General features: G+C 37.2%; 1 protein-coding gene across 3 annotated transcripts in view; it reads left to right on the forward strand.

Annotated features, from left to right (window-relative positions):
- The window catches only part of HFM1 (helicase for meiosis 1), a 150,746-nt gene that overhangs the window by 113,488 nt on the left and 20,535 nt on the right, over positions 1 to 16,723 (forward strand). For all 3 annotated transcript variants that reach the window (XM_082476329.1, XM_082476331.1, XM_082476330.1), the window contains 4 exons: positions 9,472 to 9,551; positions 10,559 to 10,665; positions 14,796 to 15,041; positions 16,108 to 16,198. In XM_082476329.1, coding sequence (XP_082332455.1) covers positions 9,472 to 9,551; positions 10,559 to 10,665; positions 14,796 to 15,041; positions 16,108 to 16,198 — 524 coding nt within the window. The remainder of the gene's footprint in view (positions 1 to 9,471; positions 9,552 to 10,558; positions 10,666 to 14,795; positions 15,042 to 16,107; positions 16,199 to 16,723) is intronic.

Consider the following 16,723-nt stretch of genomic DNA (forward strand, 5'->3'; position numbering starts at 1 on the left):
TTTGGTTCAGCAATTGAAACTAGAAACTCTTGCCCTTTTGTGGCTCCATCTGTGGTGGACTGCGCTGGAAAGTCTGAAGTTGATTTTGATTCATGCACATAGATGAGTACTGAGCAAGAGTCTCCCTTTCAAGTGATGAAGAAATGGGAGTCCCTACTGATTGATAGGCTAGTCACTAGCAGACTTACTCTAAGCCTAAGTCATCATATCCAGGGCAAAATAATTGATCAGGCCACAAAACAGAGCCAAGAAAATGGCAGAGTGCCTGATTCTTTTCTAGGTCTTTTTTTTTTTTTTAACATGTTTATTAGAGTATAATTGCTTTACAATGGTGTGTTAGTTTCTGCTTTATAACAAAGTGAATCAGCTATACATACACATATATCTCCATATCTCCTCCCTCTTGAGTCTCCCTCCCACCCTCCCTATCCCACCCCCCCATCCCACCCCCTAGGTGGTCACAAAGCACTGAGCTGATCTCCCTGTGCTATGCGGCTGCTTCCCACTAGCTATCTATTTTACATTTGGTAGTATATATAAGTCCCTGCCACTCTCTCACTTCGTCCCAGCTTACCCTTCCCCCTCCCTGTGTCCTCAAGTCCATTCTCCACATCTGCGTCTTTATTCCTGTCCTGCCCTTAGGTTCTTCATAACCATTTTTTTTCTTTCTTTCTTTTTTTTAGATTCCATATATATGTGTGAGCATACGGTATTTGTTTTTCTCTTTCTGACTTCCTTCACTCTGTATGACAGACTCTAGGTCCATACACTCACTACAAATAACTCAATTTCGTTTCTTTTTATGGCTGAGTAATATCCCATTGTATATATGAGCCATGTCTTCTTTATCCATTCATCTGTCGATGGACACTTAGGTTGCTTCCATGTCCTGGCTATTGGAAATAGAGCTGCAATGAACATTGTGGTACATGACTCTTTTTGAATGATGGTTTTCTCAGGATATATGCAATGCCAACTAGTGGGATTGCTGGGTCGCATGGTAGTTCTATTTTTAGTTTTTTAAGGAACCTCCATACTGTTCTCCATAGTGGCTGTATCAATTTACATTCCCTCCAAGAGTGCAAGAGGGTTCCCTTTTCTTCACACCCTCTCCAGCATTTATTGTTTGTAGATTTTCTGATGATGGCCATTCTGACTGGTGTGAGGTGATACCTCATTGTACTTTCGATTTGCATTTCTCTAATGATTAGTGATGTTGAGCATCCTTTCATGTGTTTCTTGGCAATCTGTTTATCTTCTTTGGAGAAATGTCTATTTAGGTCTTCTGCCCATTTTTGGATTGGGTTGTTTGTTTATTTGATATTGAGTTGCATGAGCTGCTTGTAAATTTTGGAGATTAATCCTTTGTCAGTTGCTTCATTTGCAAATATTTTCTCCCATTCTGAGGGTTGTCTTTTAGTCTTGTTTATGGTTTCCTTTGCTGTGCAAAAGCTTTTAAGTTTCATTAGGTCCCATTTGTTTATTTTTGTTTTTATTTCCATTTCTCTAGGAGGTGGGTCAAAAAGGATCTTGCTGAGATTTACATCATAGAGTGTTCTGCCTATGTTTTCCTCTAAGAATTTTATAGTGTCAGGTCTTACATATAGGTCTTTAATCCATTTTGAGTTTATGTTTGTGTATGGTGTTAGGGAGTGTTCTAATTTCATTCTTTTACATGTAGCTCTCCAGTTTTCCCAGCACCACTTATTGAAGAGGCTGTCTTTTCTCCATTGTATATTCTTGCCTCCTGTATCAAAAATAAGGTGACCATATGTGCGTGGATTTATCTCTGGGCTCTGTATCCTGTTCCATTGATCTATATCTCTGTTTCTGTGCCAGTACCATATTGCCTTGATTACTGTAGCTTTGTAGTATACTCTGAAGTCAGGGAGCCTGATTCCTCCAGCTCCATTTTTCTTTCTCAGGATTGCTTTGGCTATTTGGGGTCTTTTGTGTTTCCATACAAATTGTGAAATTTTTGGTTCTAGTTCTGTGAGAAATGCCATTGGTACTTTGATAGAGATTACATTGAATCTGTAGATTGCTTTGGGTAGTAGAGTCATCTAAACAGTGTTGATTCTTCCAATCCAAGAACATGGTATATCACTCCATCTGTTTGTATCAGCTTTGATTTCTTTCATCAGTGTCTTATAGTTTTCTGCATACAGGTCCATGTCTCCTTTGGTAGGTTTATTCCTAGGTATTTTATTCTTTTTGTTACAGTGGTAAATGGGAGTGTTTCCTTAATTTCTCTTTCAAATTTTTCATCATTAGTGTATAGGAATGCAAGAGATTTCTGTGCATTAATTTTGTACCTGGCTACTTTACCAAATTCACTGATTAGCTCTAGTAGTTTTGTGGTAGAGTCTTTAGGATTCTCTATGTATAGTATCATGTCATCTCAAACAGTGACAGCTTTACTTCTTCTTTTCCAATTTAGATTCCTTTTATTTCTTTTTCTTCTCTGACTGCTGTCACTAAAACTTCCAAAACTATGTTGAATAATAGTAATGAGAGTGGACAACCTGTCTTGTTCCTGATCTTAGTGGAAATGGTCTCAGTTTTTCACAATTGAGAATGATGTTGGCTGTGGATTTGTCATATATGGCCTTTATTATGTTGAGGAAAGTTCCCTCTATGCCTACTTTCTGGAGGGTTTTTATCATAAATGGGTGTTGAATTTTGTCAAAAGCTTTTTCTGCATCTGTTGAGATGATCATATGGTTTTTATCCTTCAATTTGTTAATATGGTATATCACATTGATTGATTTGCGTATATTGAAGAATCCTTGCATTCCTGGGATAAATGCTATTTGATCATGGTGTATAATCCTTTTAATGTGCTGTTGGATTCTGTTTGCTAGTATTTTGTTGAGGAGTTTGCATCTGTGTTCATCAGTGATATTGGCATGTAGTTGTCTTTCTTTGTGACATCTTTGTCTGGTTTTGGTATCAGGGTGATGGTGACCTCGTAGAATGAGTTTGGGAGTGTTCCTTCCTCTGCTATATTTTGGAAAAGTTTGAGAAGGATAGGTGTTAGCTCTTCTCTAAATGTTGGATAGAATTCTCCTATGATGCCATCTGGTCCTGGGCTTTTGTTTGTTGCAAGATTTTTAATCACAGTCTCAATTTCAGTGCTTGTGATTGGTCTGTTTATATTTTCTATTTCTTCCTGGGTCAGTCTTGGAAGGTTGTGCATTTCTAAGAATTTGTCCATTTCTTCCAGGTTGTCCATTTTATTGGCATATAGTTGCTTGTAGTAATCTCTCATGAACCTTTGTATTTCTGCAGTGTCAGTTGTTACTTCTTTTTCATTTCTGATTCTATTGATTTGAGTCTTCTCTCTTTTTTTTCTTGATGAGTCTGGCTAATGGTTTATCAATTTTGTTTATCTTCTCAAAGAAACAGCTTTTAGTTTTATTGATCTTTGCTATTGTTTCCTTCTTTTTCTTTTTCATTTATTTCTTTTTCATTTGAGAAAAATTTTATTTTCATTTATTTCTTTTTCATTTATTCTGATCTGATCTTCATAATTTCTTTCCTTCTGCTAACTTAGGGGTTTTTTGTTCTTCTGTCTCTAATTGCTTTAGGTGTAAGGTTAGGTCATTTATTTGAGATGTTTCTTGTTACTTAAGGTAAGATTGTATTGCTCTAAACTTCCCTCTTAGAACTGCTTTTGCTGCATCCCATAGGTTTTGGGTCGTCGTGTTTTCATTGTCATTTCTTTCTAGGTATTTTTTGATTTCCTCTTTGATTTCTTCAATGATCTCTTCGTTATTAAGTAGTGTGTTGTTTAGCCTCCATGTGTTTGTATTTTTTACCGATTTTTACCTGTAATTGATATCTAGTCTCATAGCTTTGTGGTTGGAAAAGATACTTGATAAGATTTCAATTTTCTTAACTTTACCAAGGCTTGATTTGTGACCCAAGATATGATCTATCCTGGAGAATGTTCCATGAGCACTTGAGAAGAATGTGTATTCTATTGTTTTTGGATGGAATGACCTATAAATATCAATTTAGTCCATCCTGTTTAATGTATCATTTAAAGCTTGTGTTTCCTTATTTATTTTCATTTTGGATGATCTGTCCATTGGTGAAAGTGAGGTGTTAAAGTCCCCTACTATGATTGTGTTACTGTCGATTTCCCCTTTTATGGCTGTTAGCATTTGCCTTATGTATTGAGGCGCTCCTATGTTGGGTGCATAAATATTTACAATTGTTATATCTTCTTCTTGGATTGATCCCTTGATCATTATGTATTGTCCTTATTTGTCTCTTGTAATAGTCTTTATTTTAAAGTCTATTTTTTCTGATATGAGAATTGCTACTGTGGCTTTCTTTTGATTTCCATTTGCATGGAATATCTGTTTCCATCCCCTCACTTTCAGTCTGTATGTGTTCCTAGGTCTGAAGTGGGTCTCTTGTAGACAGCATATATATCGGTCTCATTTTTGTATCCATTCAGCCAGTGTATGTCTTTTGGTTGGAGCATTGAATCCATTTAAATTTAAGGTAATTATCGATATGTATGTTCCTATTTTCACTTTCTTAATTGTTTTGGGTTTGTTATTGTAGGTCTTTTCCTTCTCTTGTGTTTCCTGCCTAGAGAAGTTCCTTTAGCATTTGTTGTAAAGCTGGTTTGGTGGTGCTGAATTCTCTTAGCTTTTGCTTGTCTGTAAAGGTTTTAATTTCTCTGTCAAATCTAAATGAGATCCTTGCTGGGTAGAGTAATCTTGGTTGTAGATTTTTCCCTTTCATCACTTTAAATATGTCTTGCCACTCCCTTCTGGCTTGCAGAGTTTTTGCTGAAAGATCAGCTGTTAACCTTATGGGGATTCCCTTGTATGTTTTTTTCCCTTGCTGCTTTTAATATTTTTTCTTTGTATGTATGTATGTATGTATGTATGTATGTATGTATTTATTTATTTACAGATTTCTTTTGTAAGTTTTTTTTAAAATTTCATTGCATTTTTATTTATTTATTTATTTATATTTTTATTTTTGGCTGTGTTGGGTCTTCGTTTCTGTGCGAGGGCTTTCTCTAGTTGCGGCAAGTAGGGGCCACTCTTCATCGCGGTGCACGGGCCTCTCACTATCGTGGCCTCTCTTGTTGCGGAGCACAGGCTCCAGATGCGCAGGCTCCGTAGTTGTGGCTCACGGGCTCAGTTGCTCCACGGCATGTGGGATCTTCCCAGACCAGGGCTCGAACCCGTGTCCCCTGCATTGGCAGGCAGATTCTCAACCACTGAGCCACCAGGGAAGCCCTGTATTTATTTTTTGATAGTTTGATTAATATGTGTCTTGGCGTGTTTCTCCTTGGATTTATCCTGTATCTGACTGTCTGTGCTTCCTGGACTTGACTATTTCCTTTCCCATATTAGGGAAGTTTTCAAGTATAATCTCTTCAAATATTTTCTCAGTCCCTTTCTTTTTCTCTTCTTCTTCTGGGACCCCTATAATTCGAATGTTGGTGCCTTTAATGTTGTCCCAGAGGTCTCTGAGAGGGTCCTTAAATCTTTTTTCTTTATTCTGCTCTGTGGTAGTTATTTCCACTATTTTATCTTCCAGGTCACTTATCCGTTCTTCTGCCTCAGTTATTTTGCTATTGATTCCTTCTAGAGAATTTTTAATTTCATTTATTGTTGTTAATATTGTTTGTTTGCTCTTTAGTTCTCCTAGGTCCTTGTTAAACGTGTCTTGTATTTTCTCCATTCTATTTCCAAGATTTTGGATCATCTTTACTATCATTACTCTGAATTCTTTTTCAAGCAGACTGCCTATTTCCTCTTCATTTGTTTGGTATGGTGGGTTTTTACCTTGCTCCTTCATCTGCTGTGTGTTTCTCTGTCTTCTCATTTTGCTTAACTTACTGTGTTTGGGGTCTCCTTCTCACAGGCTGCAGGTTTGTAGTTCCCATTGTTTTTGGTGTCTGCCCCCAGTGGCTAAGGTTGGTTCAGTGGGTTGTGTAGGCTTCCTGGTGGAGGGGACTAGTGCCTGTCTTCTGGTGGATGAGGTTGGATATTGTCTTTCTGGTGGGTAGGACCATGTCTGTTGGTGTGTTTTGGGGTGTCTGTGGCCTTATTATGATTTTAGGCAGACTCTCTGCTAATGGGTTGGGTTGTGTTCCTGTCTTGCTAGTTGTTTGGCATAGGGTGTCCAGCACTGTAGCTTGCTTGTCGTTGAGTGGAGCTGGGCTTTAGCGTTGAGATGGAGATCTCTGGAAGAGCTTTTGCCATTAGATATTACGTGGAGCTGAGAGGTCTCTGGTGGACCAGTGTCCTGAACTTGGCTCTCCCACCTCAGAGGCACAGGCTGACACCTGGCCGGAGCACTAACATCCTCTCAGCCGCAGAGCTGAGAAGAAAAGGGAGAAAAAAAGAAAGGAAGAAAAAAATAAAATAAAGTTATTAAAATAAAAATAATTATTAAAAATAAAAAAATTTTTAAATAATAAAAAAAGAAAAAAAAGAAAGAAAGAGGACAGCAACCAAACCAAAAAAAAAATCCACCAATGATAACAAGCACTGAAAACTATACTAAAAAAACAAAACAGACAGACAGAACCCTCGGACAAATGGTAAAACAAAGCTATACAGACAAAATCACACAAAGAAGCATACATGTACGCACTCACAAAAAGAGAAAAAGGAAAAAAATATATATATCGTTGCTCCCAAAGTTCACCGCCTCAATTTTGGGATGATTTGTTGTCTATTCAGGTATTCCACAGATGCAGGGTACATCAAGTTGATCGTGGAGATTTAATCGGCTGCTCCTGAGGCTGCTGGGAGAGATTTCCCTTTCTCTTCTTTGTTCGCACAACTCCTGGGGTTCAGCTTTGGATTTGGCCCCCCCCCCCGTGTGTAGGTCGCTTGAGGGCATCTGTTCTTCACTCAGACAGGACGGGATTAAAGGAACAGCTGATTCGGGGGCTCTGGCTCACTCAGGCTGGGGAGAGGGAGGGGTACGGATGCGGGGTGAGCCTGCGGCGGCAGAGGCCGGCGTGACGTTGCACCAGCCTGAGGCACGCCGTGCGTTCTCCCGGGGAAGTTGTCCCTGGATAATGGGACCCTGGCAGTGGTGGGCTGCACAGTCTCCCGGGAGGGGAGGTGTGGAGAGTGACCTGTGCTTGCACACAGGCCTCCTGGTTGCTGCAGCAGCAGCCTTAGCATTTCATGCCCGTCTCTGGTGTCTGCACTAATAGCCGTGGCTCACACCCGTCTCTGGAGCTCGTTTAGGCGGTGCTCTGAATCCCCTCTCCTGGCGCACCCCGAAACAATGGTCTCTTGCCTCTTAGGCAGTTCCAGACTTTTTCCCGGGCTCCCTCCTGGCTAGCTGTGGCACACTAGCCCCCTTCAGTCTGTGTTCACGCAGCCAACCCCAGTCCTCTCCCTGGGATCCGACCTCCAAAGCTCGAGCCTCAGCTCCCAGCCCCCGCCCGCCCCGGCGGGTGAGCAGACAAGCCTCCCAGGCTGGTGAGTGCTGGTCGGCACCGATCCTCTGTGAGGGAATCTCTGCGCTTTGCCCTCCACACCCCTGTTGCTGCACTCTCATCCGTGGCCCCGAAGCTACCCCCAGCACCGCCACCCCCAATCTCCAGCAGTGAAGGGGCTTCCTACTGTGTGGAAACTTTTCCTCCTTCACAGCTCCCTCCCACTGGTGCAGGTCCCATCCCTATTCTTTTGTCTCTGTTTTTTCTTTTTGTTTTTGCCCCACCCAGGTACGTGGGGAGTTTCTTGCCTTTTGGGAAGTTTGAGGTCTTCTGCCAACGTTCAGTAGGTGTTCTATAGGGGTTGTTCCACATGTAGATGTATTTCTGATGTATTTGTGGGGAGGAAGGTGATCTCCACGTCTTACTCGTCCGCCATCTCGAAGGTCTCCTCTCTAGGTCTTTTATAAGAAAGAAGATTCTAAGTCATGAGGCTAAAACAAGGAGAATATTGGGAAACATGGAGAGGTTTACAGTTTGAAATGGCAACCACCTTTTCTGAGACAATTATTTTTTAGTATCCCAAGTTTTTCCTACCTTCTTTTTGTACTTATTCCATATCATCCATCCCTCCCTTCTTCCCTCCCTTCCTTCCTTCCTTCCTTTCCTTCCTTCCTTCCTTCCATATTCATTGAGCACCAAGAATGTGCCAAGCACTATAGTAGGTGTGGAAGATCCAGTGATAAGACCGTTTTAGTCCCAGGCCTCATAAAGCTTACAGTTGAGTGAAGGATACAAATAAGTTAATAAGCTTTTTCAGTACAGTGTGATGAGTGATTCTGTGACAGAAGTGTAAAAGATAACTTGATCTTATATAGAAAGTGCATTCACTCCACATTTGATAGGCCAGGAAAGGATTCCTAATAAACATGATTGAGACCTGAAGGATATATGGGCATAAGCAAGTATGGAGAGGTGAGTACCAGAGTGGTGGTAAAGAGGGATAGAAAAGTATTTCAGATATAGAGAATATGCAGTGGCTCAGAGCTGAGAAAGAGATAGAGATCTTTTTAAAAACTGAAGTAATACAGTATATCTGGAGTTCATTTACAAGTAGGAGGGTGGAGAAAGGTAAAGCTGAAGAAGTAGGAGCTAGATCATGAAAACATTTTTGCTATTTTAAGGATTTGGATTTTACCCTGAAAGTACTGGGAAATCACTGAAGGGCTTTAATCAGTGGCATGATTGGAACCGCATTTTATAAAGTTCACTCTGGATGCAATGTAGAGAATGCATTAGAGGATAATAGAAAAGGAACATAAGAACTCATTAGGGAGGTTTTGCAGTAGTCCAGTCAAGACAATGGCCTAGTCCAGTGTAGTGGCAGTAGAAGTGGAGAGAAGTGGCTGGGTTTAAGATATTTTTCAGAGATAGAAACAACTACCTTGCTACTTATTGGTTATAAGGGGTGAAGTAGAAGGAATAAAGATGATGCCCTTCTGTCTTGAGCAACTGGGAAAAAAGTGGGGCCTCACTAGGGTAGAAGCTGTAAATGGAAAGCAAGTTTGGAGGAGTAGAGACATGATAAGTTCATTTGGGAAATACTGAATTTAGAGGCCTACAAGATGTCTAGGTAAAGATGTTCTATAGACAGTTGGATAATAGCTGTTTGAAAGTCAGGAGAGAGCTGAGCTAGAAAATCAAGAAAGAGAGCTAAGCTCAAATCTACAGAGAGCTATAGATTTGAGAGTCATTCATGTGTAGATGGTAATTGAAGCCATGGGAGTAAATGAGATTTATGATAGAGAATGAGTGAGAGTGAGAAGAGAAGAAGGCCTCGTGACGAAGAACCATGAAGAATATCAACATTTTAGAAGGGCCTGAGAAGGAGATTTGAGTTGAAAAACTAGCTTGAGTTTCTCACAATTTATTGGTTTGGGGACTATATGTATCAGCAGGAATTTTGCTGTTTGGCTTATTTGTTGAAAGGTGTATTGATATGAAATTGATAGTGGAACTTGTTAATTTTTCATTAATAGATGCAGATGAATAAATCTCAAAGTGTGGACCTTAAAGAGTTTGGTTTTACTCCAAAACCTTCTCTTCCCAGTATATCAAGGTACAAATATAATGTTAATATCTGAGGTAAAGTATTCATCATAAACTCTCTGTTCCTCCAAATAGTCATGTATTCAGAGAAAGATGGTTACTGGCTACCTTTGAATCACAGTAATCATTTAGTTCCATAATGAGGTAATTACATCGGGAGAGTTTTGTTATCTTTTATACCCCAAATTTATTTAGAACTCTGCAGTCATAATGATACTTTAACATTGATCGAATCTGCTCTTTCCTGGAAAACTATCCATCCTATGTGTCATGCCCCCAGGCTCTCTCTGCCTTCTAAACTTAACAGATGACAAGAGTATACTTTAAAAAGAGAAGTCATGTTGGTGTATAAAGTCTAATATTTTCCATTTAGAGGCCCACTCTATGTTAATAATACCTCAGATTTATAAAATACTTTATAATTTAAAAATTGCACTTTTGTGCATTCTTTCTTTTGACCTTAACAACAACCTGGCTCATAAACCAAGGTATTTTTATCCTATTATATAGATGAAATAACCAAAGCTCATATTCAGAGGGCCCTAGATGATAACTCAGCATTCTTTTCCTATTATGATACCTAAAAGGTAACAGTATATGTAATTTCCCTTCCAGATAAGGGCATTCTATATGCTGGGATGACATTTAATATACTTAACAACCAGTACAGAACAGCCGCTGACCAATCAGACTAGATGCCAGCACTACTTCAAGAGATCCTAACTTTTGTTATCTAACTGAAAGAAGCATTAGAAATAAATTTTTAAGGCTACACACAAATAGCAGAAATCTACCCAATGGGGGAATGTAAAGATGACTAAATGACCTAAGTAGTTGTCACTTCCATTAAACACCTATTTTTTTTACCTTTTACTACTCAGGCTAGTACAGTTTTTCATAGAAGTGTTGAGTGGCTGAACCAATTTTTTCCCATTTATATGAATAAGTAGTTTTCAAAGTCAGATTAATTTTAATATTTTCTTTAACATTTTTATGGTTTTATTTATCTTTATAAAGGTCAGAATATTTAAACATACCCAAATTGCCTATAATGGAGCAGAAGGATCAGCGTGAGATCTATACAAAAGGTCAACAACCAGAACCATCTGCATATCAAGACAAAGGTAAATTACTGTTGATATTGACTTGAGAGAGAAAATGATTTCTCACTACTTTGGATTGACAAGCAATGTTATTGAAAAACCAAAATCTAAAATTATGATTATTAACTTGGCAACATTTTTCTCTTCAGTTATTGAAGTAGTTTCAAATTCTTAGGTCTGTTATTTCAGATGGTCTTGTTGTGTCTATCATAGATTCCTAAAAAATCTTTTCCTACATAGCATTGACTATTTTAATTTAAAGATAATATGAGGAAAAGCTGAGAATATAAGGGATCTTAGGATATGCAAAGTATTAAAATGCTGAACTATTACTTTTATATGTCTTTAGAATTATTTGAAATAATTTTTTATTTATAAAATTAGTCCATTTTACAAAATAGCTGTGTGACCTTGGGAAAATTATTTAACCTCTTTGGGCGTTAGTCTTATCTTTAAAATTAAGGGATTAAATTGGGTGACCTTTAATATCTCTCCAGTTCTTAAACCTATGATTCTTGCAATCTCTATGATATGTGAGACTATAACCTAGTTTGTGGGATATAGCTGGTTTGTAATATAGATTTGCTTTTTATCTGTGTCTGTCATTAAATTAAAGAGGTAATGCATATAAATTCTTCAACTTTGGGCCTGGTTCATCATTTCTCCAGGTCCTGCCATTAATAGCACCATTTCTCTGGGTCATGCTACTATACTAATAGCAGTCTGTTAAAACGTGTGAGAAATAATTCTGGCCACAGAGTTGTTTGTTCAAGTGGCTGTATGTAGAAATGATAAACTTGGGATTTTCTAAAAACAATTAACAATTTCATGTGTGTGTTGTTTTTGACTTCTATTGCCACTCTTTCCTTCATTCTTTCACTCTATTGCTTTCTCTGGCCATAATTTAAGATCTTAGGTAGGCAAGGGCTGGAGTACCCATCACCCCTTATGACACTGTGGCAGCCATTAGGCCCAATATCAGATCAAGAAAAATCCCCTGATCTTACCTAGACTATCAGAACATTTATCCAATTTGTTCAAAGCCTGATAATATTATTACAACATGAATTGAAGGTGTAAGAGTGTCAACCCTCTTATTTTTATCTCTCTTCAACCTGTAGCCCTCTAACTTATTCCTTGTATGGCTGTTCTATTCCCTGCCCTTCACACCAGAGTTTGTCCTTCCCTCTGTCTACCTTCTTGTTGTCTTTACATAGTTTTTCTACTTTTATTTCTTTCCCACCCACTATTCCAAATGTGATTTGTATTATGATATAAAAGTCTCATCTAGATACTTTAAACCCCAATAATAACTGTATCCCTCTTTTACTGTATGCTCCCCCACCTTTTTTAAAGAAGCTGTATAATATAGTAGTTCAACTTACAGGATCTAGAGATTATCTGTCTAGGTTCAAATCCTAGCTCATTTAGTAGTTGTATGACTTTTCATAGTATACTTACCCAGTTCGTCTCAATTACCTCATCTGCTTATATTTTAGGGATTTTAGGGTTAAATGAGATAATGTATATAAAGCTCTTAGCATAGTATCTGGTACTGTTATTAATAGTAATTGAGTATATTCATTATACTTTTTACACATTAGTCTTTGGTGGCAAAATACTTTAAATGTATTCAAATACTGCTCTTAAGAATGTTTTAAGAAAAACATGGCAATTTTTATCATCTGTATTCCAGGTGCAAAAAGAGAAGAAGAAAAAATGTCAGAAATTATGAGAAAGCATGTTGAATTGTAAAATTTAAATTGTAAGGGACCTTTGTGCAATTTCTCATTTTACAATGAAAGAAGCCAAGACTCAGAGATTAAATGACTTGCCCAAAATCACATATCTAATTAATAGCAGGGCTAGAAATAGATTCCATATCTCTTGATTCCCAGGCAATGCCATTTCTATAAAATGAAATTGACTTTTAGTTATCAGTGGAGAATTGAAAATCAAACCTGTAATATACGAACTCTTTCAACTTTCCACCCCCCCCAACTATTATATTTCTCTGTTTCTGCACCCATCCGTAACTCTCTATTTATTTTGAAAGAAGAATTATCTTTTCTTCTATTCAAAGTTTATCTCTCCACCTGTAATCGTACTCTTTCCAATTCTGCCCCCTCTGGGTCTTTAGGAGACCAGCTATCTCTCTCCTCTTGCCCTTATTTTCAGTATCTTCTCCCTGTGGCCTCTTTCTTTTCAGCATATAAATATGCTCAAGTCTCTTCCTTCTTTAGCTGCCAGTCCCCATCTAGCCAGATGGTTTTCTTCTCTTTATATTTCCACTTGACTTTGTACCTACTTCTCTTTTCAGGACATAGCATACTGTGTATGTGTATCAAGGCACAAAAGTAGAATAGTGTGTACTGGAGTTGTAGGTACAGTTGAAGGATAGAGAAGGATTTGGATAGTGAAGAAAAGGATAGAGGTTATTTAAAGTGAAGGAAACTCACTTTAAATTTTACTGGAGCATTTTACTGGAGCAAGCTTGTACTAGCTTTTGAGATGATTATTAAATTTTGGGGAATCTTTCAGGCATTCTTAAAGTTTAATTATATAAACTTTCAATTAAGTTATATTAAACACAAAGGCTATAAATATTAAAAACTAACCATTTCCTAATTATTCTACTACATTTTACTGTTATCTGTATTCTTGAGATTATTTGCATCTATATTTGTATCTGTATGGTGGGAATACTGTATAAAGGGATGCTATTGTGCATTTCTTCCCAACTTTGCATTCAGTTACATCACATTGGTAGCTTGAAATCAGTCATGGTGGGAATACTTATAGAATGGAAATCAGCAACCACTACAAATCAGGGCTTAACTTATTGTTTTGTTTATTGTTTATACTTAAGAAAGTGATGGAGAAAATGATAGTAGTGCAGATTTAATTTATCAGTGTGTCATGTCTGTAGCCCTTACATTGTGGGTAACAAGAAAAATTGAAGGAATATTCTTCTAGCATTTGAAAATTATTATCTAATTCAGCAAGGAAATTGCTTAAGGCTATGGGTGAATGAGTGAAGTCCCAACATATGTCTTTATTGTTTTACTTTTATTAAAGTCAACAAAAATATCAAACAACGTTCGAATTGACAAATGAATGTGAGAACTACATTCATTTATCAGTTGCAACCATAGGTTGATACAGATACAAGAGTTTGGCAAAATTCAATGAAAACGTTCAGTGATAATCAATTAGATATATGGAATTTACAGTTAAGCATGCTGTATATTTTATCATTATTTGTAAATTGTATGCTATACATCCTTTACCTATAATACATATATATGCATAAAATTTTTTGGAGAAGCGAGTTATTAAATATTTATTAACACACTGCTATGGAAAACTGCACAAGTAAAGGCGTTTAGTCCCCATAACAATCATATGTATTAGGTACTATTATTTATTTATTTATTTATTTGGTTGTGTTGGGTCTTAGTTGCAGCAGGCAGGCTCCTTAGTTGTGGCATGCGAACTCTTAGTTGCGGCATGCATGTGGCATCTAGTTCCCAGACCAGGGATCGAACCCGGGCCCCCTGCATTTGGAGCAGGGAGTCTTAACCACCATGCCACCAGGGAAGTTCCATGTTAGGTACTATTATTATCCCCATTTTGCAGAGGAGAAAACTAGGCTCAGAGTTTAAATTACTTGTCTAAGATCATCCAACTAGTAAATGATAGAGGTGGAATTTTCACCCAGGTAGTCTGGCTCTAAACCCAGGCTATAAACAATGGATAACATTGAGGATATTTTAGCAGGAGAAAAATAACGATATATTTTCATAACAATACTCAAAATTAACTACTTATAGGGAGAAGAGATGGGGGAGGAAGCCCATTTTAGAAGCTATTACAATCCAATCTTGGAGTAAGATTATTCTTATGTAGGAATTAAGAGGGAAAATTAATTCTGTCTAGAAGAATACCTTGAAAATTAAATTTAGTGTGGCAGTCAATCACTACATGTAATACAGTAAATAGAATTGTTGAACACAATACTCAGCAATGCTTTAGAACACTACTACTCAAGACCTCTGTTTAGTAGTTGAAAGATATGTTTGATATGTCAATAGATAATGATGCTTAAGGTTTAAAAAGTGCCTATACTCATTTATACATACACATGACAGATTTTTCTAGACGGACCTATTCTACAACTTCAAATGAGAAAGCACCTCAAACAATGCTGTTCAACAGAAATCTTAATGCATCTGAAAACCAGAATTTGACAGATGCGGTTAAAAGTAGTTCTTCATTTTCAGAAGTTTTGAATGTGAACTTTGAATTGGGAAATGAAGTTTGGGATGATTTTGATGATGAAAGCTTAATAGAAGTTACTAGCTTTTCAGCTGATACTGAGAAGACAAAAACATCAGGTAAATAGCATGAAATAGATTTCATTTGTATGTATGTATTTTTGTATATATGTGTGTATTGTATTTGAAATATATGTTAGAATGAAATAATTTCATGAGAAATTATTTGAATATTTTTCAGTTAAGCTTTTGGGACTAATTTTCTTTGTCTTTTTTGTGTGCTTGCTTAATTAGTTTCAGTTTGTTAAGATTATAATTTTTAGCAAAAGTAAAATTTGACCCTCCCACAAATAACATTTCCTATCCCTAAGGACAGAGGTCAAGGTTATTCCATGATGACGATATAGCAAATGAGCTTTTTCTATTCTATTGCTCCTTATCTTGTTAAAGGCTTTATTCAAATTCAGATTGTTTATCGAATTTTTCCTCATAAAACAGACTATCCTGCTTTCCATATTAAGATCTCATGTAGTCTGGTAATGTTTGTGAAAAACAAAAATGTTCCAATTTAAAAAATATTCTTTTTTCACATGCTAGCAAAGAACATAAAAAGATAACTTTTATTTCTAGTAGAAATATTGACTTTTCAGGTATAAATAAATAAATAAACAGGAAAAGATTAGTCTCTCTTGTATTAGATATTGTGTTTAAATCATATACAATCCAAAAATAATAGGACTAGGCCTTTGAGTTGCTGGTGAATTCACTCTATTTCACCAAAACAGAGAAGTGAAAATCTTGGTAAGTATAAGACAAGATAGGGAGATGGAGATACTCTTTCCCAGGATGGCAGACAGATGGAAGTCAGTCCCTTGCAGACCATTGAAAATATTGAATGAACTTCAACTTGATCATTTACATGGCTTAAAAATAAATAAATAAATAAATAAATGATAGTGGTTGGGGACCTTTTAATATATTGACTAATAAGCTAACCTATGTGTTTTGTAGTTTTACTCTCTTAGCTTCGCTCCTTTGTTTTGTCTATGCCCATTAAATTTGATTATTGAGAAGAATTTTTCATTCTCTCCTTAACCAGATCATATCTGTTTGGAGAGATATTCTACTCTAGAATAGAATACAGATATTCTATTCGATTATTTCAAAATGTTATCTCTTTACCTAGGATTTGGAAACACTTTGAGTTCAAGAACCAGGGAAAGTAAGCTACCCTTCCAAGAATCAGAAAGCAAATTCCAAAGAGAAATGTCAAACAGGCAAGTTTTAGAACTTCATTTTCAAATACTTACAACTTTATATCCTCCTGACATGTAAGTGGAGATGGGGATCAAGTCATTAGATGTCAGAGAAGCAGTAGGGTATTAGCCAACTTAAAGCCTCTTAACCTTAGAGCTGTGTTTCTCAAAGTGCTGTTGTCAGACCACCCAAAAATCAAAATTACCCAGGGGTGCACATTAAACATGCACATTCCTGGGCCCCATGCTAGACTTACTGAATCATGGTCTCTGGGGCTGGAGCTGAGGAATCTTCACTTTTTATAAGATGTGAAAACTGAATAGGAGTTTGACAGGTAGAAAAGAGGAGACTAAGGCATTCCAGGTAGAAGAGTACATGTAAAGGGATAAGGCTTGAAAAGGCATCCCATGCTCAAGGGTCAGTAAAGTGTGGTCTATGTAGCCATAGAATTAAGACTGAGATTGCTGAGATCTGTGAGGGATTATGAATGCCATATTTAGATACCTGTGCTGTATCCAGTAGGTCAGGGGTCACAAGCTCAAACT

Source organism: Balaenoptera physalus (genome assembly GCF_965194825.1).
Source record: "Balaenoptera physalus genome assembly, chromosome: 1".
Lineage (NCBI taxonomy): Eukaryota > Metazoa > Chordata > Mammalia > Artiodactyla > Balaenopteridae > Balaenoptera > Balaenoptera physalus.